Genomic DNA, 25892 nt, shown 5'->3' on the forward strand with positions numbered 1-25892 from the left:
CTTTGCTTAAAGCATGGGTCTATAATGCATATATTCATGTCTCTAACCATATTCATGACGCATCATAACACATTATAATGCACTTCTAAGGTGTCATAAAACTCGTTACAAATGCATATAATCGTGCATATATATATATATATATATATAAATATATATATTTATATATATATATATATATATATATATAAGTGCTGGACGTAATGCATTACAAGCTCAGTGAGTTAATGTTAGTTCATGCAGTTATAAAGTGTCTTTATAATATTGTGGTTAATTATACAGTTGGATAAAGTGTATTTATAAGATGGTAGATATACAATTATAAAGGGTATTTATAAGATGGTAGGTATAAAGTGCTGTTCCACTGAGGTGACAGAGCATTATGGCCAGCACTTTAAACAGGAGTCAGGTATAATCCTAAACAATTTGAATGAGTGCTTATAAGTGCATTTTAATGCGTTATAAAATGCAATTCAAATGCATTATAGCCCTGACCTTTAACTAAAGTGTGACCCAATGTTCACTATTTACAGTGATATGAACCGTTCGAGCAAACATTAACAGCAACAATAATAATAATAATAACCCAGTGCTAGTCAATGCAGGGTCTGCGGACCCCCAGGGGTCCTTGAGGGGGTTCCAGTGGGGGTCCCCAGCTAAATGATTGATAGTTATCAACCAAATGGACCCCTTACAGGTCTGTAGAACTGTCAAGAGTTCAATTAACACTGAGGATTTTACAGTATAGACTGGGGGGTCCCTGGGGGTCCCATATATATATATATATATATATATATATATATATATATATATATATATATAAAAGAAATAGTATCAAACGAGGGCCTGTGGTCTAATACAGTGGTTCTCAAACTTTTCAGGACGCAATCCCCCAAAATAATCATATTTGACCTGGGGACCCCCCCACCCCCCCCTGACAAGGACTTGGAATAGTAGGAGTTGAGGCAAATTAAATTTAGTTTGTCTCCGTTATTGTGGAAATAGCGGTCTTCTGTTTCTGTTGTGTTTCTTTTTAGAGTATTAGAAAGGTCTTGAACATTCTTAAAGGAGAATTCCGGTCTAAATGGCTTTTAAAACAATGGAAATAAGTGGATTTGCATATGCCCCACTGCGGGCTTGTGGGCTATGGTGGGGTCGGCCAAAATGGACAATATTGCGTTTTAAAAATAACACCTGGACCTGTTTTTATGGAGACAAACTAACAACAAAACCGCACTCTAAACTTCAGTACACGCCCTGATGATGACCAGGTTCTGGTCGAAACATGACGGCTTTTTAACATTATGAAATAAAGTCCCTTTTTAAACTTTTGAGTGCCTGGATCACTTTGTTCTTTTTGATGACTTGATCCCGTCGATCCAAGAGCACCATTAGACTCGTTTTTACTATTCTTATTCTCCGGTGAGCACCTGGTTCTCTCTCTCTCTTAGAACTGCACTCTGTAGGGGTGCCAACTTGTGACTTGTGCACAAGCAGGCCATAGGCCATGTATGGCCTACTTGTGTGCCAGCAGAGCTCGCCATGAGGTGCGATGCCACATGCCAGTGACATCACCACTGGCATCACCAGGAATGCCGTCCCTCAGGGGCGTCACACCAAATTCTGGGCCCTGGGTACAAGGATTCACTGTGGGCCCCCCATGAATGTGTTAACTATTGAAAAATAGCAGATGAGCTTGTAGATCTGCTATTTTTGAAATTTATGAAAATGTTTGCAAGAAACTTGTTTCTATGTCACACCTTTTCATGTGAAGGACAGCCAAAAAATGATGTGAATTTGGTCACGGACCCCCAACTCAAAATATTTAGTTCCAGGGACCCCCCAGAAGCAAAATTTGAGTTACAAATGTTCACTTAAAAAATACATATTTTCAAAGATTTGCGCACACTTTTCAAAAATAGCAGATCTACAAGCTCGCAGCGCGGCACTCGGTGCCGCGCTGCGAGCTTGTATATCTGCTATTTTTCAATAGCTAAAGTTACTAGGGCCCCTCCACCTTGGGCCCTAGTAACTCAGTCCCACTTCCCTACCCCTTGTAACGCCCCTGCCGTCCCTCATTGGCTCCTATGCAGCCAAACGCAGTACTCGCACACTCAGCTGGCGCAATTAATAAGGTAAATAAAGCCATATATAGACCGGAATTCTCCTTTAAATTGTCACTTTAGGAATGTGCAGATACCCTGTATACACTTATACCGCATGTTCACTGTTTGAGTGTTGTTGCACACAAAGCAAATCATCTGGGGACGCCCCAGCAAAACCATCTGGGGGGGGGACGTCCCCCACTGGGGGTCCCGAACCACAGTTTGAGTAGTAGTGATGTTAACGCACAAACGCGGAGACTGCATCGTTTGCATGCTATTCTCCGAGCCAAATTATTGGCTCAGGAATGCGGCAAAAAAATTATTATCTCCACAAATTCAACGTTTCATGGGGCGTGGAATTGATAGAAAATGAGTCATTTTCTGGGTGAACTACTCCTTTAACTTGGTAAACACACACACACACACACACAAAGGCATTAACAGGTATCAGATTAAGGCTCTGTAGGGGGGTTACACATCTCCATTCAGAAACATTGCCATTCAGAAGATTGACTTCCATTATTCTAAATGGAGGTGTCACCTAAACCTAACCTAAACCCTAACCTCAGTGGGGGTGTTTCTGAATGGAGGTCTGCCCCCCTGTAGGGGTGTGTGTGTGTGTGTGCGTGTGCGTGTGTGTGCGTGTGCGTGTGCGTGTGTGTGTGTGGTGGTGACGAGGGGGTAGGTTTTACTCCGTCTTCTTCTCCGTCTTCTCCTTGAGGTCCTCGTCGTCGGTGTATTCCGTGGGCTCCTCGCCCGGCTTCAGCAGTTTGCCAATGTAGTCGTACTTCTCTGTGTCACAAAGAACAGACGCAAAGTTAAACACGTTATAACACATTATAAGGTTTTTGGAAAAACTCACGTTCCTATGATCAGTGGTTCACAAACCTTTTCATGTCAAGTGACCCCCAATATAATATCGTCGCTGTCGGGTGTAAACCTTGTATGTCCAAAACCGTTCGTTTTGTAATTGTCATTTTAAAAATGACTTAAACTAGTGAAAACAGCCGATCTACAAGCACACAACGCCTCGCACCGCGAGGCGTTGTGTGCTTGTAGATCTGCTGTTTTCACTACTTTTGTGCGACGGACTTGCATGATGAAGCAGGGCTTTGGTTTGCGAAAAAAATTACACATTTGAAACTTGGAGATACGAGGTTTCTGCCCGACAGTGACGATATGTATTTGGCCACGGACTAGAGGTCTTCACGGGGGGGCCGAGCGTGCTTGTAGATCTGCTGTTTTCACTAGTTTTGAAGCAGGGCTTTGCTTTTTACCAAAAGACGTACACATTTGAAACTTGGAGATACGAGTTTTCTGCCCAACAGTGACGATATTTTAGTGATTATGTTGCGAGGAAAACATTGAGATAACAGCCATTTTGGTTAGAACTGACTGAAAATAACTTTGTACTTCGAGATTAAAATTATACTAAATATTTTGTGTCTCAAGTGTCCATATATTATCAAATGATCTCGCGGCACCCCTGGACTGCCGTCATGGCACCCAAGGGTGCCCCGTCACCCACTTTGAAAACCCCTGGTTTAACACACGTTGCTATGGAAACAGCAATGGGTGGCAGCTCGCTGCCTGGATGGACTGTCCAGTTTTAAAACAGAACAGAGCACTGTATGTGTTTGTTCTTTTGACCGCTTCACAAAGAAAACCTTATTTTATGCATTATTATAATACATAATGATAGAAACATTTCACTGTTTGCATCTTTCAAAACTCGCTGCAGTGTTGCAGAAGAGGAACCGACTGCAAGGGTTGTGACAGTGTCGGCATCCTGTAGGATGTCTTAACCCATTTAGGACTGAAAAATACAAAGAAAAACTAAATCGGTTTTCTGAAAAAACTTGTGTTTCTAAATGAGTCGTGCTCAAACTTTTTAATGTCAAAATATTTTGTCCTAGAGACCAAAGAAAGAGAGATTTGCGTTAAAAATACTTGCTTTAAAAATACAAATATTCAAAGATTTGAGCAAATGTTCACGATTTAAAAAAATAGCAGATCTACAAGCTAGCCGTGCCGCACCGAGTGCCGCGCTGTGAGCTTGTATATTTTTTTAATAGTTTTTAATAGTTAAAAGCATAAAATGGTTAAATGGTTATATCAATATCACTTCAGTTAATCCACTTAGACCCTCTATGCTTAGTAAAACAGGCCTGAGTTGCTTAACGAGTCCTTTTCCCATCTACCCCAACTCTCTCCACCAAAAATAGCAGATCTACAAGCTCACAACACGTTGTGAGCTTGTAGATTGTGAGCTTGTAGATCTGCTAGTTTTGGTGAGCATTCCCCCCAGATAGAGATGCGGGGGTTTAAGTGGTTAAATGTTGCGTATAAAGTTATTTTCGGTCCGTTCTAAAGGAGACGCCGACATGGATATTCCTCCGTGACATACTGTATCTTAGGGGGAAATATTTGCATATTTACATAGCGTAGTATGACCATTACGATTCTAAAAAATAACAGTGTAATTCAGGGGTGCCGTGGATGAAAAGGTTGTTTACTTTAAATTTTTATGCCATGATTTTGTAACCCATTTTCACCCAGTGCCAATTGCCTATGTAATCCTGGGCTCTGCTCTCCCTCTGCCGCGCCTGGGGAGACAACGGACTGACAGTCCAAGTTGCTATTTTTTCACCTGACAGTGGGGATTTCGCCGGTTAGGACGTAGCGCGTGGAAGGAACACGTTATTCCAACCAGTTCCTTTCCCCTCCATCAGGCGCCCCGCCTGGCCAGAGTGAGGCAGTATAGAGACCAGGACTACTGCATGTTTTTGTGAGGGTATCAACCCTAGGAGACACGGGGAGAACATGCAAACTCCACACAGAAAGGCCCCATCGCCAACCCCACCTAGGGTGTGGGCGCTGATGACGCGGAGGGAGGAACACGCCCCCAGTGCCCACAACGTCCCCCGACGGGAATCGAGCCCAGGACCTTAGCTGTGAGGCGAAGCGCTAACCACTGTGCCCCTTACAGAGGCCTTCCCTGAAAGGACGCGTCACAATGTGGGGTTAAATACATTTTTTTTTTTATTAAATCCCAATGTCCCAATATGTGATTTTGAAACATGGTGTGTGCAGCGCACACCAACATTTGGGGTGTTTCCCTGAAGTTCTGAACTGCCTTCACTGAATGTGTGTGTGCCAATCCATGCTTCATTTTAGAGAAGTATCTTCTGAAGTTCTGTTGTATTCTATTGCTAGTCTGGCCAATTCAAATACTCATATCTTGAAATTATTACTGTACCTACGGTAACTGTAGGTATTGACTTTACGGCCACATGGTGCATACTGTACATAGCAGCAGTCTGTTAAACGTATATGGGCATATTTCCGCCCTAGTTCTGTGTAAACAAAGGAATAACAGCGGTAGTAGTATAGATCCTGCTTGTTTTGGATGGCACATGGATACATATTCTAGCTCACAAGACGCAGCCCTTGTACATAATATAACTGAAATGGCTGAAAAGGCTCTACATTTCAATTCAAGTCACGCCGTTTCTGGCAATTTCTGCCGAGGTGGAAATGTCCCATTGAGATGTATGGGGAGCATAGGAGGCGGGCTAGATTTTACCAGAGAGCCGACGTCACTGGTCACGTGACCCCCAAACCTCACAACTCTGTTCCCAGCTCAACAGGAGGGGGGGGGGGGGGGGGGGGGGGCACTTGGACTAATGTTCACTCATCAACATTAACATATATAAATGATATAGTTGATTATTGAAAATGGGTGGTCGGGGTGACCCTTTAAAGATTGCTGTTCTAATTTATGGAATGTCTTAGGGCACGTTCTCACCCAAAGTCCGCTTAAAAGGTCCGGATCAGGGACCAAATGTTTACATTGTTGCATTTTGAATTTGGTCCGGGTAGCGTTCACACGGGACTTTTGTTAAAAGAACCAAATATGTAAACAAAATGACACGTGGACATGGTCATACAGGCTGCTGTTGATCTATTGACAGAATAGGCTATTCCTATGGAAAATTACTTCACTGCCTATTCTAATTCATTTTGTGTTATTAATCACAGCCGCTTCCTATATCCTTTTTTTAAAGAAGCGAAACTCACACATTTCAGGCAGTAATTAGCGATGGATGGAGGAATCTCTCTCTTTCTCTCTCTCTCAAAAAAATATAGCCTAATATAAAGCCTTCTTCTTGATTCATTTAACAATAAATAGCGCAAGAACGCGTGGCCAAATAAAAACATAATAAGCGTCACCGTTTCCACATCAAATAATCTCTCTCTGTCTCTTTCTTTCTTTACAAGCAACGGGTCCATAAAGATATTTCCTATCCTTATCATGTTGGAAATGTGAAGCTACATGAATAAATAACCTAAATAAATACAATAAAATAATAGCAAATCCCTATTGTCCCAAATGTTGAATCTAGCATATGCGTGTGAGCCATAACTTTATATGCGGTGGCGCATGCTTAAAAATAACATATCTAACAGGTTGCTAGCTTGCAGATCTGTTCTTTAGACCACAGGATTCATTTAGCTCTGAAACAGCCGTGTAAGCTTGCAAATCAGTTATTTTTACGCACAGCACACGATGACTGGAGTAGGCTATGGACATCTTACTGCCGTCCCAACAACAATGTGAAAAGTTTGACTTGTGAACGCCTGTCCTCAGGGGAACAGTGAGAGAGCGAAAAGAGAGCGAAATCCTAATAATGCCTTGAAAAAAAAGCCAAGTTTGACATTTCCTTGTTGGATGGAAGTTATGTGCGCATCGAGGCTGTCTCCGTCTACTCCCGTGTTACACACAAGATGGTGACCTTACTTTTATTTGTGACAGTATTTGCGTCAAAACAAACAATGATCACCGTGTTCGGAGAGCGACCCCTGGAGTCACCGCACACCAGTGGGTCACCAGTTTCCATGTAGGCTGTAGCTTACAAGACACCGCACCGGAGCAACGGCTCACAGGGAGAGGAGATGATACAATTATTAACGTGTAGCCTACTGCATCTAATGAAGAAATATCAGCGGTCGGGTCATATCAATAGTGATTCCCGTAAGAAATTCATGCTTTTAGAACTAATTATTAATCCAGCTTCACAACTGCAAAACATAAAGATTGATGAGTGTAGGCTAAGCTGTAGGTAGCTGAAGTTAGAATTGATTCACGAGTTGTCGTTTATTCTTTTTTTCCATAGCCTATTGTTTTTCAATGAACAACACACAGTGCAGAATGTACTGTAGGCTGATCAGACCTACGTTTGGTCCTCTATAAAGTCCGGCTCCGTTCACACCAGCAGAGGACCGGACCATGGTCCTTTTGGAAGAGGACCGAGTCCTGCCTTTTCAAGAGGACCATGGTCCGGACCAAACAAAGGGACCATGGTCCCTTTGCACGTTCACACCAGGACCATGGTCCCTTTTAAGCGGACCAAATAACCCTGGTGTGAACGCGCCCTTAGATTTCTCTTTGATTTCTTCATGAACATACGTTTTTTTTATTCATGAAATTCTTTTGGGGAATGTTTATTGAAAATATTTTGAAATAATTATAATTAACTCTCCTACTGCCAGATTATTTATTTATTTATTGGGTCTGGTGCCATCAAAAAGCGGCTTACCTTTGCGACGTTATAGTAGATAGACATTTTTTTTTTATTATTATTATTATTATTTTTTTTGATTGTGCAATAGTGCACTTTGGTCTGCCAGGCAGCAGAGGGCGGCGTCATGCGAGAATGAATGTGAATTTGCCTGTTATGTGTTGCCGTACATTCAGACCAGTCACTGGCTACAGAGCCTCCGGGCCAGAGGAAATCAACAAGGAAGTGAATTGGTCTCCGTTGATGTTAACGCATAATGGATTTTTTACACCATCACCGCGGAAAATGTGTTTACAGTACACGGCCGCGCGACCCCTCATCAGCTTACAGTCATCAGACGAACGAACCGAACGAGCGCCGTATTGGCGGGGAGGTCTCTTGAGAATTGGGGCGAACGTGAACGTTCAAAGCGGTGGGAGAGTTAAGAACAAATTGTTGGAGACCAAAAATAAGGGGGCTCACAAAAATGTGTCCGGGACATAGACTGTAAAGAAAATATGGACGAAGCGAAGCCATTAGGGCCAAACATTAGGGCTGCAATCGAAGTTCGAAATTAATGGGTTCAGGTTTTTTTCTTTTTTTTCTTCTTTTTTTTACACGAAAAAATAATTATCAGAATGTGATAGGCCTATTCAGAATATCACAGTAGTAGAGATAGCCAAATACGAAATAAGTTAGGCCTACCGGTAAACACTAACAGTTAATGTTGACCGTTGTAGTTATAAAATGCACCAGAACAGCTTGGAGCGATCAAGGACCGTCCTCCGCTCCAATTCCGCTCCTGTTTGGGGCCGCGAACACACGCTTGATGACAGTAGAGTGAGAGCAGCTGAGCTGGGCAGATTGAGCCTGTTCGTCAACAAACTGCGCAACATTTTCTCCGATTGGGTTGGATTTTCCACGCATCCACGCGTTTTCAATGGATAAAAGCGCATTTAAAACATTTCCTACACTGTTTTAGCTGGTTAAAGGTACAGTACGTTCGATGGTTCGAACGTTTCGAACGTTCGGTTTTTATTCAATTGAACGAACCATCTAAGGTTCGATGGTCCGTTCGGAAAATCCCCCCGAAGTTCGAATCCCTAAAACAGGGCTAGATTACAGCCCTACCAAACATAGGACGTTTTAGTTCCGTATTGGATTCGTTTTAAATCGGCGGAACTATACCCCTGGTCCGGGACCCAGAAATGGGTCCCGACCCAGTGCTTGGGAACCAGTGATTATTTTGGACAGACAGACAGGCAGGCAGGCAGGCAGACAGACAGACAGACATACGGGTGAACTGCGTCTCCCATTCGGTCAGGCTGTCTTGCTGCATGGTGTTGAGGTCGGACAGGTCGTCGTGTGTGTCCGTCAGAGCCTCCTGCTCCAGACAGAAGGTGGCCAGGCCTCTGGAGGCGTCCCGCCCTGCAAACACCCCGTACGGTCCGTCTGGAATACACACACACATAGACACTCATTAGAAACATATACACACATCATAACGGCCCTGTGAACACCCCGTACGGTCCGTCTGGAATACACACACACATAGACACTCATTAGAAACATATACACACATCATAACGGCCCTGTGAACACCCCGTACGGTCCGTCTGGAATACACACACACATAGACACTCATTAGAAACATATACACACATCATAACGGCCCTGTGAACACCCCGTACGGTCCGTCTGGAATACACACACACACACACACACACACACACACACACACACACACACACACATAGACACTCATTAGAAACACATACACACATCATAACGGCCCTGTGAACACGCGTTCGAAACATATCGCCTTGTCGGGTGGAAACCTTGTATGTCCAAATAATTTTGCATTTATCATTTTAAAAATGATTTAAACTAGTGAATACAGCCGATCTACAAGCACACAACGCCTCGCAATTAAACAAATTGAGAAATATTAGAGGCAGAAATAGTGAAAATAGCAGATCTTACATGCTCGCGTTGCGAGGCGCTGTGAGCATGTAGATCTGCTATTTTCACAATAGAACCGTGATATACAAAATATAATGCCTCAACTCTTGTCAGGGTGGGGGGCGTCCCCAGCTTAAACATGATTATTTTGGGGGTCACGGCCTGAAAAGGTTGAGAACCACTGATATAGAGCGTGTGATAAATGTCTGAAATTGTACATATTTTTTTTGTCTTCAAAGGGCTTGGAGTTTACCGGACAACCAGAGGGGCATGTTCCACAGAGGAATGTCTGGAATGGTTTTTCTGCATGGTGTTTGATAAGAAACCAGCTGGTTCTGCTTTCTGCTGCTTCTGTCTGAACTTTACCCTGTGTCACTGTGGTCTGCTATCCACACACACACACGCAGCATTCACTGCTAAAGAGACACAGTGCGTATTAACCTGGAGCGCATTATTACTAGGGATGGGTATCGTCTGCGATACTTTTAATGGTATCGATCGCATGACATCGATACTATCCGGTATCGGTTCACATTCAGACACATTCAGACATCATATCAAAACTATTGTAACTCTCTCCTCACTGGTCTCCCGGCATGTGCACTTAAACCTCTCCAACTGATCCAAAATGCCGCGGCACGACTGGTCTTCAACCAGCCTAAGTTCTCACATGTCTCTCCCCTTCTCCGCAGCCTCCACTGGCTCCCGGTTGCGGCCCGCATGGAATACAAAACACTGAAGCTGACCTTCAAGGCAGCCAAAGGTATGGCTCCTCCATACCTCCAAAACCTGATCAACCCCTACACCCCCACTCGTTCACTTAGATCAGCCAACACAGGGATGCTGACCGAACCCTCGCTAAAAACTCCAGGGCAAAAATCCACTCGTCCGAGACAGTTTGCCCTCTTGGCTCCCAAGTTGTGGAATAAACTCCCTGTCGCACTTAGAACAACGGACTCACTCGCTACCTTTCGCCGTGGACTGAAGACTCACCTTTTCAGACTCCACCTAAACCCTTAGCACTACAGTAAAATCAATGACCATACATGAAGCTAGTCAGCATTTTTTTGTTTTTTTTTTGTTTTTTAGGTTTCTTAAGAACTTTGATTATATTGTGTTTTCTCTAGATAGATATCCATTTACATTGTTATATTGCTGTTAATGTACTGACCTATTATCTTGTTTATTATTGTGATGTTGTATCTGCTTATTGTAAGTCGCTTTGGATTAAAAGCGTCTGCTAAATGCCTAAACTGTAAACTGTAAACTGTAAAAACGAACGATACCTCGTTTCGATACTCTGGAACGCACCCCTGGCCGGTCGCACCTGTAACAGTTGGGCTACTAGAGTTTAATGACTGCTTTAGTAGGCTACACACGTTACTGTGGAAATTAGCCGACAATAGCCTATAATGTTTATTATTATGATGATTATCCTACGTCTATACTCTCCGCCACACTGTGTGATCATCATCATCACCTCTGCTCTACCGCAGCAGCGAGTCACCACTCTTTCCGTGTTTAAGTTAAACTTAAATAAAATGTATCGAAAATGGTATCATATCGATTCCCAGGTATCGAAAAAGGTATTGTATCGATTCAAAGGTGAACGATACCCATCCCTAATTATTACGCATTATCACTAAGGGGTGGGCGATAAGGTGATGAATATCGTTGAGACGATACAATGTCTCCAGTGCAGGAAATTAAGTCAATTTTCAGGACGAATTATTCGGTTTGTGATACAAGCACCAAATTTTGCACAAAGTTTCCTCTGGACCAACTTTTTTTTCCAAAAAGCACGTTAGCCACTCAATAAAGAAATAATAGGGTTGGGGTCCCATTGACTTTCTATACAGTAAAATAATACAACAAAATAAATATGCTTTAAGTAGCATGTGAGGGGTCAAACTAGGGTTTTTTCATGATCCTGAATCCAATGCAAGCATTTGTTTTGCACAAAAAACATTCCAATCAATCAATCAAAAAAAAACTAGAATTACCGTATATGTCCGGGGTCTTCAACAGGGGGTCCGGGACCCCTAGGGGGTCCTCAGAGTTACTACAGGGGGTCCTCCAAATCTTTGAGTGATAGAAACTTTTTTCACCTCTTTAATAGTAACCACTTAAGCCCATACTCTGAGAACTTTAGCCAAAAATGGCAGATCTACAAGCTCAGCTATTTTCGGCAAAGAGGTTTGGTGTAGAGGGGAAAAAGAGCACACTAAGTACAGAGTGAAAGGTCAAGTTTATTAAGTATTGACGGTTCAAGTGGTTAAATATCTGAAAACACAAATTGACATGAATCCAAAATACACTGATGATTGTGCTAAACTATATGGAATCTATGAACAGGTTGTGGGGGTCCCTGCTTCATCTCTCTCTCAACTAAGGGATCCTTGGCCTGAAAATGTTGAAGACCCCTGGTATGTTGTTCCAGGGACCCCCAGGAGCAGGGATTTTAGTTTCAAAAGTCTGCTTTGAAAAATATATATTCAAAGATTTGCTAAAACAAATAATGATTTTTAAAAAATAGCAGATCTACAAGCTTGCAGCTCGGTGCCGCGCTGTGAGCTTGGATATCTGCTATTTTTCTATAGTTAAAGCATAAACAATGGTTAAAGAAATGGTTTTCTAAAAAACGTACATGCTATATCAGCGGTGCTAAAACCTTCTCATGTCAAGGACCCCCAAAATGTTATGCATGGCTACATATAAGCCCTGTAGTAATTCTGAGGACCCCCAAGGGTCCCTGACCTCCCTGTTGAAGACCCCTGCTTTCGACTTTTAGATGAAAGACCTTCACGTACAAAATCAAACTGTGTTTCACATGCCTTCAACAACACACAGTTTCTTTCTGTTATAAGATAATAATAAAAAAGAGAGACCTTCAAGCATGAAAGAGCTCTTGCGAGGCGTTGTGAGCATGTAGCCCTAACCCTTAAATTGGCACTTTAGAAATGTGAAGACACCCTCTATACACTTAAACTTTATGTTGGTTTGTTTACTGTTGAGTGAGAAAACAATGTTTCACATTAAGTTAACCATCTGGGGACCCCCCAAAATAATTGGTGGGTCGTGTGTGATGTGATGACGCAATCAAACGATAAAGTCGACTTCAACTCAACTTTTTACTGAGTCGAGTCGACTTGCACAAATCACCAGTCGTTAATGCCCTAATGGGCAACAACAATATATTCTAGGTTTTGGGACTGAGTGGCTAAATGTCATCAAATGGTGGTCTAATGTTACTCTTACGGGTAGCTCTAATAACAACAGTGCTTGTGGACGGTACCTGGGCCGTAGAACTTCTTTCCCCTGGTCACGTCGAACACCTTTCCGTTGACGGCCATGAGGATGCGAGGGTTCTGGGTGCCGTCGTACGGATGCAGGTCAGCCAGGCTGAAATCTCTCTTCTTCATCCGGGGGAGAGGAGCCTCCTGCTCCCCTTCTAGCAGACCTGAGGGCTGGTCCCCTCGGAAGATCTGAACATTAGAAAATATATGAAATATATGACATTATGTTAATGTTCTCCTTCTAGCAGACCTAAGGGCTGGTCCCCTCGGAAGATCTGAACATTAGAAAATACATGAAATATATTACATTATGTTAATGTTCTCCTTCTAGCAGACCTGAGGGCTGGTCCCCTCGGAAGATCTGAACATTAAAAGATATATGAAATATATTACATTATGTTAATGTTCTCCTTCTAGCAGACCTGAGGGCTGGTCCCCTCGGAAGATCTGAACATTAGAAAATACATGAAATATATTAAATAATGTTAATGTTCTCCTTCTAGCAGACCTGAGGGCTGGTCCCCTCGGAAGATCTGAACATTAGAAAATATATGAAATATATTACATTATGTTAATGTTCTCCTTCTAGCAGACCTGAGGGCTGGTCCCCTCGGAAGATCTGAACATGAAAAGATATATGAAATATATTACATTAAATGGTAAATGGTAAATGGTGCATTTATATAGCGCTTTTATCCAAAGCGCTTTACAGAGATTGTGCATTACATTCACCCATTCACGCACACATTCATACACCGGTGGCGGAGGAAACCATGCAAGGCACCAACCTACTCACCGGGAGCAATTAGGGGTTCAGAGTCTTGCTCAAGGACTCTTCGACATTAACTCAGGGGGAGGCCGGATTTGAACTGGGAACCCTTCGTGCTCTAATAACGGTTTCTCTACCCCTGAGCCCCCGAAATGACTTTTTTTTCTATTGATTACTCACGCCATGGAGACTTGAGTTCAATAATATTTTTAGTTTTTTGTCGCATTACTAAGATAATAATTTGATTACAATAAATGTACCCCCACTGATTCCGGATGGGGACCCGAATGCATTTGGGTCTCCATCCACTGTACTAGAAGGAGAACATTAATACTTTATTTTATAATGTTCAGATCTTCAGAGGAGAGGACCTTGTGTCTCCTAGAAGGAGAACATTAAAGGAGTAGTTCACCCGCAAAATTACTTTCTTTTCCATTTGTACACACTCCGAGTTACCTACGCCATAAGGGTTCATTTGGCTCCTAACTATCATTTAGCGGGGACCCCCTGGAACCCCCTCAAGGACCCCTCGGAACCAATGATCTCTAAATGACTGCTTTTAAATAAAATAGAGCCCCTCTAGTCCATTGTCTACGCTGGGTTTTTCTGAAACAAACACTTTGGAGATAGAAAGAGGATAGTTCAAGCTTTCCATACAGCCTCAATATTGGTGAATTTGACGTTGTGTAATACAATCAGATAGCAAAAAAAAATAAAAAAAAATAACATCCATCCATCCATCTAGCCCATTAACTAACCTGATGGTTCTCAAGCTGTGGATACTGACCCACAGGGGGTCCTCAAATGACTTCGATAATACTACGAAAACTGTTACTGAACAAACACTCTATAGCAATGATTACTATCACAATATAGAGCTATTTGACACTGTTACTGAGCAAACACTCGATAGCAATGATTACTGTCACAATATAGAGCTATTTAACACTGTTACTGAACAAACACTTCTATAGCAATGATTACTGTCACAATATAGAGCTATTTAACACTGTTACTGAACAAACACTTCTATAGCAATGATTACTGTCACAATATAGAGCTATTTAACACTGTTACTGAACAAACACTTCTATAGCAATGATTACTGTCACAATATAGAGCTATTTAACACTGTTACTGAACAAACACTTCTATAGCAATGATTACTGTCACAATATAGAGCTATTTAACACTGTTACTGAACAAACACAATGGAATGAGTACAGGTATTTAACACTTATTTTAAGGGGGGGAATCACTTACTTAGGGCAACTTTCAATACTAACAAAACATACACTAAATAAGAAACCGACTTTACTATGCTAATTAAACACAATACACACAAGACACAATAAAGTAAAAGAAATACAAATAAAAACGTGTTAAAAACATGACTGACTTCATATTGAGGCAGCAGAAACACACATAGCCATAGGGCAGTACAAGTGAAGTTTAATGGAGAAGTAAATATTGAACTTTGATCCAACGCAGCGCTGTTTAAACGTAATGTTCAATAACAGAATTAAAAGTATAAACCCAAATGTGTCTGACCTTGTAGAGCAGGAACAGACATAAGGCCAGCAGGCTGAGGTTGAGAGGAGAGGTGAAGATCTCTGTGAGAACAGAGGAGGAACTTTGCTCCAGCGCTGCTTCCTCTGCCATGTCCGCCATGTTGTTGTTGGCTGGCCCCAAGCGTCATGACGTCACCAACGTGCGTGCCGTGTCAAACCCAACCCCACCCCACCCCAACGACCGGCCCTGTAGGTGGCAGTATTGAGTCAATAGACTAGGTCAGGGGTCTTCAACGTTTTCAGGCCAAGGACCCCTTAGTTGAGAGAGAGATGAAGCAGGGACCCCCCACAAACTTATCATAGATTCCATATAGTTTCATTGTTTGACAGCACGACCATCAGTATATTTTGGATTCATGTTAATGTGTGTTTTCAGATATTTAACCACCGATCAATACTTAATAGACGGGTTTCTTGTTTACAAACATTGAGACTAAATGCACAGCTGACTGTATCATGTAATCAATTCCGTCCAATCCCCAAACCTGTTGTTTTGGGGAGCGCTGGTTTCATTGGCTAATTTTGGTACGGACCCTGCGCACGCATCTAGTTTTATCAGTGTAACGTGGACCAGAACCCGTCTATAAACTTGACCTTTCACTGTACTTAGTCTGCTCTTTTCCCCCTCCAAAGCTCTTTGCCAAAAATAGCAGATCTACAAGCTCACAATGCCTCGCAGATTGTAGATCGGATATTTTTGGCTAAAGTTCTCAGAATATGTACGCTCGGGTTCATGGTTAAATGGCCATGAAACACAAAATCACTTTATCTTTATTAAAAAGGGGGGGGGGGGGACAAGTTTCTATCACACAACGATTTGGAGGACCCCCTGCAGTAAGTCTGAGGACCCCCTAGGGGTCCCGGACCCCCTTTTGAAGACCCCTGGACTAGAGCAGTTGTTGGTTCTCAAACTTTTACTTTTTCATGTAAAGGACCCCCAAAATTGACAGTTATTAGCCCACGGACCCCCATTTGAAAAGATATGGCAGGGACCCCCTGCATATAAGAGTAGATTTTTGCAGCTCTAGCAGTGATTCCCAACCATTTTAATTTCAAGGACCCCCAGTTTGACATGCGTTAGTCTAACGGACCCCCATGTAATGGCATTTCTATCTTGAGGCCCCAATTTATATTGTACAAATCAATGATAATTTAACTCTGAGAGTGTACAAATGGAACCAAATGGACCCGTTAGGGTCCATACCCATAAGGGTCCATTTGGTTCCTAACTATCATATAGCTGGGGACCCCCTGGAACCCCCTCAAGGACCCCTGGGGGTCCCCAGACCCCACATTGAGAACCAATGGACTAGAGGGTGTCTATTTTATTATAAAAGCAGTCATTTAGATCATTGGTTCCGAGGGTTCCAAGGGATACGATGGAAGGTGGCTTGTCAGAACAACCTGCCAGGGAATTGGTTGGATTTCTTGCGTGACCCTATAAACAAGCAGGAACTCTTTACCTTTCTCTCTGGGAAGATTGCATCCACTGCCTGGCCAGAGGGCAAGCGGGTCTTCATTACATCAGGAAACTCAGAAGTTGGGTGAAATCTCGCTACTACTACGTGTCATCACATCGACAAAGGAGCATCGGGAGGGTTAGCGACTCACCCCACGGAGGTTACAGGGTTAGGGTAAGGGTCAGGTTTGGGTGTCGAAAAGATGACACGTAGTTACAGCGAAACGCGCACAGACACAAGCCACTCGTTCCTGCCATGTAACCATGAAGAGGCCGACACCAGGATAAGCCCTTATCAGAGTCAGTCTGCGGTGAAGAGCCTATCACTGCAAATTTTAGGTGATAAGCTATCCACCTAAAGACGTGAGAAAACAAGTCGAGGCCATCATAGTCAGTCACGGTGAAGTGAAGTCCTATCACTGTGACTGATTGGTCTAGATAGACCAATCAGTGAACGGGGTGATGGGCCGATCTGTCTGATAGTAAAAACAGAGAGATGTGTCGGGGTTCGCGGTGGATAGCTCTTCACCGCAAGTAATGACGTAATGTTGTAGTTTTTTTACTTGAAAAGACTACACCGCGGTGGATAGCTTATCACCGCGGTGCCTATGATAGGGGCTATAGTGATTCACCTGCTTGATGCCCTGGAACATGGCTGTTCTATCTGCTTGATACGCACTGTGGACACTGATGTTGTCATTATCCTCATCGGCAAGTTCCATGCCCTGCTCACCGCTTTTGGCACTGGCAAGAACTACACCTACCGTTGTTTTGGGTTGAGATTGGCACATTTCAGGTTTTTTTCATCTCACTCATGTCACTTTGTCTGCTGACCTCACTCAGCAACAAAATAAAAATAAAATAAACAGAAATAAAAATAATACAATTCACAGGAGGCAACCAGTGATCACCTCATGATGTGCACTGCAATGTAGTTTCAAATGCACTACATTGCAGATACTTTTTTGAGAGTAAAAAACTAAAAAAAGAAGAAGACACGTGTGACATGTCACATGTCATGATCTGGGCAGATTGCCCCAGGAAATGTGTCAATCTCAACCCCAAACAACGGTATGTTCATATAAACACCATCTGCCATGCTCTTGGCAAAGACAAGTCCACAGCACTTCCCATCTTCCACTGTTACACAGGCTGTGACACAACATCTGCATTCTGCGGGAAAGGGAAGAATTCAGCATGGGCAGCATGGAATTCCTACCCTGAGGTCACCCAGGCCTTACATGGCAAATCCTTACAGTTCTGTTACCATAGATGCCCAACACTTTCAGCTTTTGAGTGTTTCACAGTCAGTATGTATGATAAGAGTTGGCTTAACTCGAGTGGAGTTAGGAGGTTTTTGGCCAATAATGTAGAGATTTCTTTTTTGAGCGTTGCTACTGGAATAGGAGCTACGTCGTCAACATCTGGTTTGTCCGGTCAAAATCCAATGGGAAAATGTGTTAAAAAATGTCTACATTGGCTACAATGTCCTGGCACAAACAGCTCAAAGTTTGTTGTCCGATCGAAAACCCGGGGGGAAAATGTGTAAAAAAAAATGTCCGAGCTCAAAGTTTGTTGTACGCCAGGGTCCCATTGGCCAAGCTTTGCAGGACACATTGTGATTGGCTAGTGGCACGCTTTCCCCGTGAATACCTATGGGAAATGAAATCTGTCTTTCCATTTACAGTATGCCTATATTACTGCTTGGGCTTGAGCTGAATCGAAAGTCCGTCTGGATGTGTATATTTCTCACTGTACATAATATACTACTTCCACAATCTTTGTGCTAGATATTTTTATATACTTAATTAATTCGCCCCCTATATTGATGCACCTTCTCTTTTTTGGTACTGTACTGCTCTTGTTTTCTACTCTTATCTATCTTTTCCTACTTCTCTGTAACTTTGTAAATAACTGTATACTGCTGTGCTACAACTGGACAACTGAATTTCCCCCTTGGGAGAATAAAGGTATCTATCTATCTATCTATCTATCTATCTATCTATCTATCTATCTATCTATCTAACTAGAGGTTATTACACGGTTATTACATGATTACATTCATCAAGTCTTTGGGGAAATGAGCCCATTGTTCTAAAGGGTTTTCTGTAACCATTTCTGTAATCCCAACACCCCAAAAGTCCATTGAGTTCAATGGACCTTTTCCTGTAATTTATTTTCTGTAACCCCAAAAGTCCATTGAGTTGGATGGAGGATGGTGCGAGCTTGAGGATTGGTTAAGCTTGCCCTTCCATAAGAACAGTTATATCAGCATGTATTGTACTTGTACTGCTAATATAGAAGAAGCGACACATGGGTGCTACCGCGTGCACATGGGCGTGTACACATGGTTGCTTTGGCATGTATACCCTTCTGCTGAGCTGGTCGAGTCATCACTGTGATGTCAGAACAGGTATGGAGTCCGTGAGGTCAGATGTATAGGCCTAGAGGTATTGACCAGCTCTATATATGGAGATAGGTGATGTTAATCAGCAATCTTGATTTGCAAATGAGTTCTGTCTTGGCCATATATGGACCGTCCTTGTATGGACATCGCCAAATATGGGCATTCTCAGATATGCGCTCAATACTGATGACATCGGTACAGGGATCTGCATATGTGGGCATAAAAGGGACATGGATGGAATTCATTTGCAAGTGTGACTTGTGTCGCGGCAACCACTGGTTTGATAGACTGACACAATATGTGATATGGGTGATATGGGTTTAATATTAATGGGCATAAAAGGGATTCGCAATAATTGCTGGCGCAATTACGCACAAGTACTGCGTTCGGCTGGGTATGTACTGTATGTCGGTGTCCTTCTTTGTTTAAGCCCATAGCCCAGTCAGGGACCAGCATTTCTGGTAACATCATTAACTCTTTTACTGCCTATAAGGATTTTTATAGTCTGCTCATTACCTTTGCGAATAAAAAAAAACCTATTCGTTATCGCGGTCTTGCGTATCTCTCGTGTCGCGGGGGGAAAAAATCCGCCGAAGGGGCATGGCCATTACAAAGCGAAGGGCTGTAGAGTGAGCCTCGTTTGCACCCGTTGTGGACATAGAAATAGAGAACATATACCCAGGGCTAAAAAAACAAACAGAAAGGGGATCTCTCCACCCTTACTGCTAACGTGTTGTCAACATTTCAGAGCAGCGTTGCTGCTGCTGTGAGAACGGGAGAACACCCGCCCTCCCCCCACGTGCTCAGTCAGGCTCTGCTGGGGAATTGACAAACGCTCGCCATGGCGGCGTGAAAAAAAATGTTGAGCGTTTGTCAAGCAGTAATGAGGGACCAGCATTCCTGGTGATGGCAGTGGTGAGGTGTTTTTGCCTCAAAGTACCAGGCAAGTAGTTTCTTTTCTTTTTTTCCACCCAACATTCGTGGCCAATATCAAGACAAACATTTGACTATTTTATTTTAAATATTTTTATTCAAAGTTTTATTTATACTTTTATATTTTTTATGCTTTTTATACTTTTCTTTTTATACTTTTACAACATACAACCACTCACAAATATGTACAAAAATACAAGACAAATCCATAAAAAAAAGAAGAAAAAAAACATATTGACTATATAACTTTATTACTATATAATAATTAGACCAGGTCAACCTGGTTGTGCCAGACCCCGGTTCTGCCAACCCCCTGTCTGTCATCATCATTTATGACATCATGCCTTTTGTAGGCATGTCATCATCATGTCATCATCATATATACCCTTTATATAGAAAAGGGACAGACCGACATTTGCTTATGTAGGCCTACCCATTTCATGGGTCTGGCAATAATTATTACTGATTTATAATTATAACTTAAATGAGCTGGCTGCCATCAGTCAGTTTTAGTTTCACCTGATGCGAGATGTCATGTGTCCTCCTCCCACCTCGTTAACCTTGCAGCTGCAAACACCTTTATATGAGACGGCCACAAAGTATGTACGTTTTATGTACTAGCTTCTGGTGTGAAATGGCACGAGGGATCCCCATAAAAAGACCCTTTTCTGGGGCTTGAGCACCTGCCCCCTCAGCACGGCCCTGATCTGGTCTCACGTGTTGGTGGTGACATCACCGATAAAGTTGCTACCTCATTGGTTAACGTCTTACTGTCGAAAGTAGTACTTGCACGCTCTGCTGGTGCACATGTAGGTCATGTACAGTATGGCCAAGAGTGCACAAGTGGCAAGTTGGCACCCCGACAGAGTGCAATCTGGTCAAATTTTATCTGCACATTTTAGCAGTTAATTCAGTGTACTTTTTCTGTAACCCCAAAACGTCCATTGAAACCTTTTCTGAGCTGAATCGAAAGTCCATCTGAGGAGGGATGTGTACTGTTCTACAGTACATAATATTCTACTTTGTGCATGTTTTCAGCGAGCCCACGCAGTTTCTGCAGGAACTGGATTTCTAGTTTGAGCGGTACTAACCGCTCCAACATCTGGCTTTGCCAGTTGGTCATCGTGTCTGTTTGTACGCTTAATGAAAATAACTCCCCTCACTTCAAACTGGGTGTTCTCATTCAACACCGTAGAAACCCTTAGAACAGAGGTCTTCAACAGGGGGTTCGCGATCCCTAGGCGGTCCGCGAAATTGTTGCTTGAAAAAAAAAGGTTTTCACATATTTTCTAAATATTTTTGTAAACATTTCCCACGTGTCTTATATTCAAAATAATGATTTTTTTCTATTTTGAATAGCTTGTATACAAGATTATTGTGCAATTGACAGATTGTGAGTGATAGATTGATAATATTTACATTAGTTCTCAGTTAATAAGCTATATTTATAAATGGCTCCCCCCCCGGTATGTACAAGGTAGGGGGTCCCTGCTCCATATCCCCATCAGTTTGGGGGTCCCTGGCCTGAAAGTGTTGAAGACCCCCTGCATTAGATCTACACACCGACAGCGAGACCCTCCAGGTCGCCGTCATTGGGGCCTCCTCCCTTGTAGGGTGGGCTGTTCAGCTCCTTCTTGTGTGTGGAAGAGCTAGCGTCGTCGCCGCCAGCACCTTCCCTGCTGCCGCTGTTCCTGATCCCATACAGGAAGTATATGGCGAAGCCCAGGGCCATCCAGATGGCGAAGCCGCCCCAGATGATCAATTCCAGCTGCATCATGATGTAAACGTTGGTCAGCACGCTGAGCAGCGGCACGGCGGGCAGCAGGGGAACCTTGAAGCTGATGGGCTCGGCGCTCTGCGGCTGCCTCCAGATGACAGCCACGCCCACCAGGCAGAGTAACGCCAGGACCGAGCACGCAAACAGCACGCCGATGCCGGCGCCGGCAGACTCCAGCTTGGCGACCTCGCCCAGCACAGCGCACAGCGCGACGATCAACGCCGACACCGCGATGGTGGCGACGTACGCGATGTTGCCGGAGGTCCGCGTGGGCGCCTTCCCGCTGGGGAAGAGCAGCAGCTTGAGGCTGAAGCTCTCCTCTTCCTCTTGCTGATCCCCCGGCCGGGCGGAGTCGGGCTGGTACCTGAGGATGACCACGCAGACGGACACCAGGGTGTAGGACCACAGCGTCCCGATGACCGACATGTCCACCAGAGGCCCAAAGTTGAACAGGAAGCCCATGACGGCGGCCACGCCGCCGGACACCAGGGTGGCCAGGAGCGGGGTCTTGGTCCAGCCGTTGATCCCGGACAGAGAGCGGAACAGCAGGCCGTCCTCGGCCATGGCGTAGATCACCCTGGGCATGGGGAACATGCAGCCCATCAGGCTGGTGGTGAGGGCACACAGGGAGCCCACAGCCACTGCGTACTTGGCCCAGTGCCAGCCCACTTGGCCGAAGGCATCTGGCAGGGGGCTCTCGGCGTTGATCAGGTAGTATGGCACCATGAAGGTGAGCGCCGTCGACACGCCGAAGTAGGCGATGAAACAGATGAGCAGCGTGACCAAGATGGCCATGGGGATGGAGCGCCGGGGGTTCTTGGCTTCTTCGCTCATGGAGGCGATGGTGTCGAAGCCCACAAAGGCGAAGAAGCAGGAGGCGGCGCCGGACAGAATCCCGGCCAGGCCGAACGGAGCGAATCCTCCCGTGCCAAACTCTTTTTCAATCTGCTGTTGGCTTGCTCCTGGCTTCTTGCTTAGGAAGTCCTCCTTTGTCAGGTTCCAATTGGCCGGGTTCCCCTTGACGAAGCCAAAAATGATGGAGAAGCCCAAAACCAACAGGTTGATGGCCGTAAAGACCCTGTTGACCATCGAAGACTCCTTCACGCCGAGTGCCAGCAAGCCGGTGAGCAGCAGCAACAGCAAGAGGACGAAGAAGTCGGGGTATTCCGTAAAGACTCCGCCGGGAACCTTAATCGGCATCGTGGCATTGAAGTAGCCCGAGATCTTTCCTTCCACCAGGTTGTCCAAGGTGGAGGCCCAGCCCTTGGCCACGGCGGCGGCGGCGATCACATAGGACAGCACCAGGCTCCAGCCCGTGACGAAGGCCCAGAACTCCCCCACCGTCACGTAGGCGTACAGGTACGCCGAGCCCGTCTTGCCCACGCGGGCGCCAAACTCAGCGTAGCACACCCCCGCCAGCACCGAGGTGACGGCGGCCAGGAGGAAGGAGATGACGATGGCGGGCCCCGCCTTGAGCGCTACCTCTCCGGCCAGCACGTAGACCCCGGCTCCCAGCGTGGAGCCCACTCCCATGGAGATGAGGGACAGCGTGGAGAGGCAGCGGGCGAAGTGGGTCCCCTCGTCTGAGCCGTCCACCACCCGCCGACGCGCAAGGACTTTGCCCAGGGCGGCAAGCTTGTCGGCCAGCTTGTCAGCCATCTTACAAACTCTCGGTCTGGTCTCTTGTATTGGTATCTTTCACTTTAACTCTGAAATAGCTACTTACAAAATATCTGCTTGAATGAGTGCGCCATGCTGTCAATGTGCTCTAGTTATATACTCTATTGTCTGGCGTAACGCTCTCGTCATCATCATCATCACAGACGCGGCCAAACATGGAGTCCACAATGTCGGATTGGTCTCCCAAGTGACCTGATAGTGGCTGGGTAACCATGATGACAAATTGATATTAGCAAAGCTTGTAGACCTGCTCTTTTAATTTTTTGAGCGGTGGTAAACCGCTCCATAGAGTGGCTGTGCGTGTGTCTGTAGCCTTTTTCCTCAGCGTTTTGCCATAGCAAAATGTGTGTACGTAGCATCATGTTTGTCTAGTGATGTCATCATCGTGTGTCTCTAGCCTTTTTCCTCAGCGTTTTGCCATAGCAAAATGTGTGTGCGTAGCATCATGTTTGTCTAGTGATGTCATCATCGTGTGTCTGTAGCCTTTTTCCTCAGCGTTTTGCCATAGCAAAACGTGTGTGTGTAGCATAGCCTGTACATCCTAGACTCAAATCCTAGTCTGAAGACGACCACCGCTCACTTCACATTGGGTGTGATTTTTTAAAAACACATTGACATGTTTCCACTGGAATCCAGGTTGACCATCGTTCATAAGTTTATTCACAGTAGAGATGCCCCATTTTAAGGTTTGTTTTACTCATGTCTTCACAAGAACCAGTGCGTGTCAACTTTAAATGTAGCAGCACATTATATTTAAAAAAGCAATGCATAGATATTACTAGTAAGACGCCTCAGGGCGGCATGCGACCTTGCCCTAAAGAACGGACAAGGATGTAATTAATTTGCAAGTGTGACTTGTGATGACATCAGCGATCTCCATATACTGTATGGGCATAAAAGGGACATCAAGGCAGAGCATGATGTCAGAGGGGGCAAACCTATTCTGTTAAGAGTGGTTCCCCTGACATCACAGTGACATCAGAGCATGATGTCAGAGCGACAAACCCATAGAACCACAGACAAACCCATAGAACCACAGACAAACCCATAGAATCTCAGTGTCAGGCCTGACGTACAGCCAGAGATACATGGACAAGATGTGCCTACGGTCGCAATAAAGAAAACTAAGCTGCCTTATAGTTTGTACTTTTGAATACTTAAAGGAGTAGTTCACCCCCAAAATGACTTAGTTATTTTCCTATCAATTACACTCCCCAATGAGGCATTGAATTTGTGTGTTTTTTTTTTTTATCGCATTCCTATGATGATAATAAAGAACCCCTCATGTGCACACTAGGAGACACAAAAGAGACTATTTATCTACTGAGCAACTTCACTCGAGTATTATTGACCAGGAGTATTTCTACTTTGACTGTAGGCTACTAGGGTTGAGTAAAGTACTCTGTCCAGTGGTTCTACCTCAACTCATGCAGGCCAGTGATTCTAGGCTTAAAATAATTGCCTACATGTCCAAAGCGGTTACGGTGATCAAGTATTGTTTTTGCCTGACAGCAATGATATACATCTCTCTCTCTCTCTCTCTCTCTCTCTCTCTCTCATTCTGTGCACCCCAGCAAGAATAGATCTACGTTGCCAGAGGTATGAGCTAATGGACATGCAGTGGTGTAAAGTAACCATTTTAATGTTGGCTACGTTAGGGGTGGGCGATAAGGTGATAATTATCGTTGAGACGATACAATGTCTCCACGATGCCTTTTCAGAGATATCGTATATATTGTGATACAATGAGGGAGCCTGAGGGACCCGTAAGGGTCCATTTGGTTTAATTTGCGTTCTTGTAAGGGTCAATAAAAAGGAACCCAGAGAGTCCCTGAACCCCACTTTGAGGACCACTGGTCTAAATGGTCTGTTAGTCCTTTTTCATTTAGTTTTTGTTACCTTGTTGTAGGTGGTTGTACTGTTAAGTAACTTGGAAAAAATAACCATAAAAACCAACATGAAAAAGAATCGTGATAAGATTGTGTATCGCGATACAGCTTGGGAAAATATTGTGATATTGTATTTTTCCATATCGCCCACCTACGTTGACCTTTTTTTAGTTTTTTCCAATTTTCAGTATTTTTACTTCTACTCCACTACAGCTCCGAGGCAATTGTGCTTTTATGCCATTACAATTATTTGAAAATGTTTAAGTACTAGTTACTCATTTAGTTTATTATTACAAAACATACACAAACCAATTCAGCCCGATACTTTTTTTCTCTAAATAGCCAAACTTGTTGTTCTTATGTAGATCTGCTATTTTCAATGGATTTTATACATTTGGAAACTTGTGAATAAGGACATTTTGCATTTTGAATAAGGACAATGCATACTTTTGGTATATTTTGATGCCAATACTTTTACTCTAG

General features: G+C 43.9%; 2 protein-coding genes across 2 annotated transcripts; both read right to left on the reverse strand.

Annotated features, from left to right (window-relative positions):
- Positions 1-1994: 1994 nt before the first annotated feature.
- pgrmc1 (progesterone receptor membrane component 1) lies at positions 1995-15355 on the reverse strand (the record flags this gene model as incomplete). Its single annotated transcript, XM_080749739.1, has 4 exons — positions 1995-2897; positions 8963-9118; positions 12924-13113; positions 15245-15355. The coding sequence occupies 4 exons, from the start codon at positions 15353-15355 to the stop codon at positions 2794-2796; spliced, it is 561 nt and encodes a 186-aa protein (XP_080605865.1). The 3' UTR covers positions 1995-2793.
- A 6263-nt stretch (positions 15356-21618) lies between these two features.
- On the reverse strand, positions 21619-23499 carry LOC308304899 (high affinity cationic amino acid transporter 1-like; the record flags this gene model as incomplete). The annotated part of the gene is made up of 1 exon (XM_080749525.1): positions 21619-23499. The coding sequence occupies one exon, from the start codon at positions 23497-23499 to the stop codon at positions 21619-21621; it is 1881 nt and encodes a 626-aa protein (XP_080605651.1).
- Positions 23500-25892: the final 2393 nt, after the last annotated feature.

The sequence above is a fragment of the Nannobrachium achirus genome, assembly GCF_963921795.1.
Source record: "Nannobrachium achirus genome assembly, chromosome: 19".
Lineage (NCBI taxonomy): Eukaryota > Metazoa > Chordata > Actinopteri > Myctophiformes > Myctophidae > Nannobrachium > Nannobrachium achirus.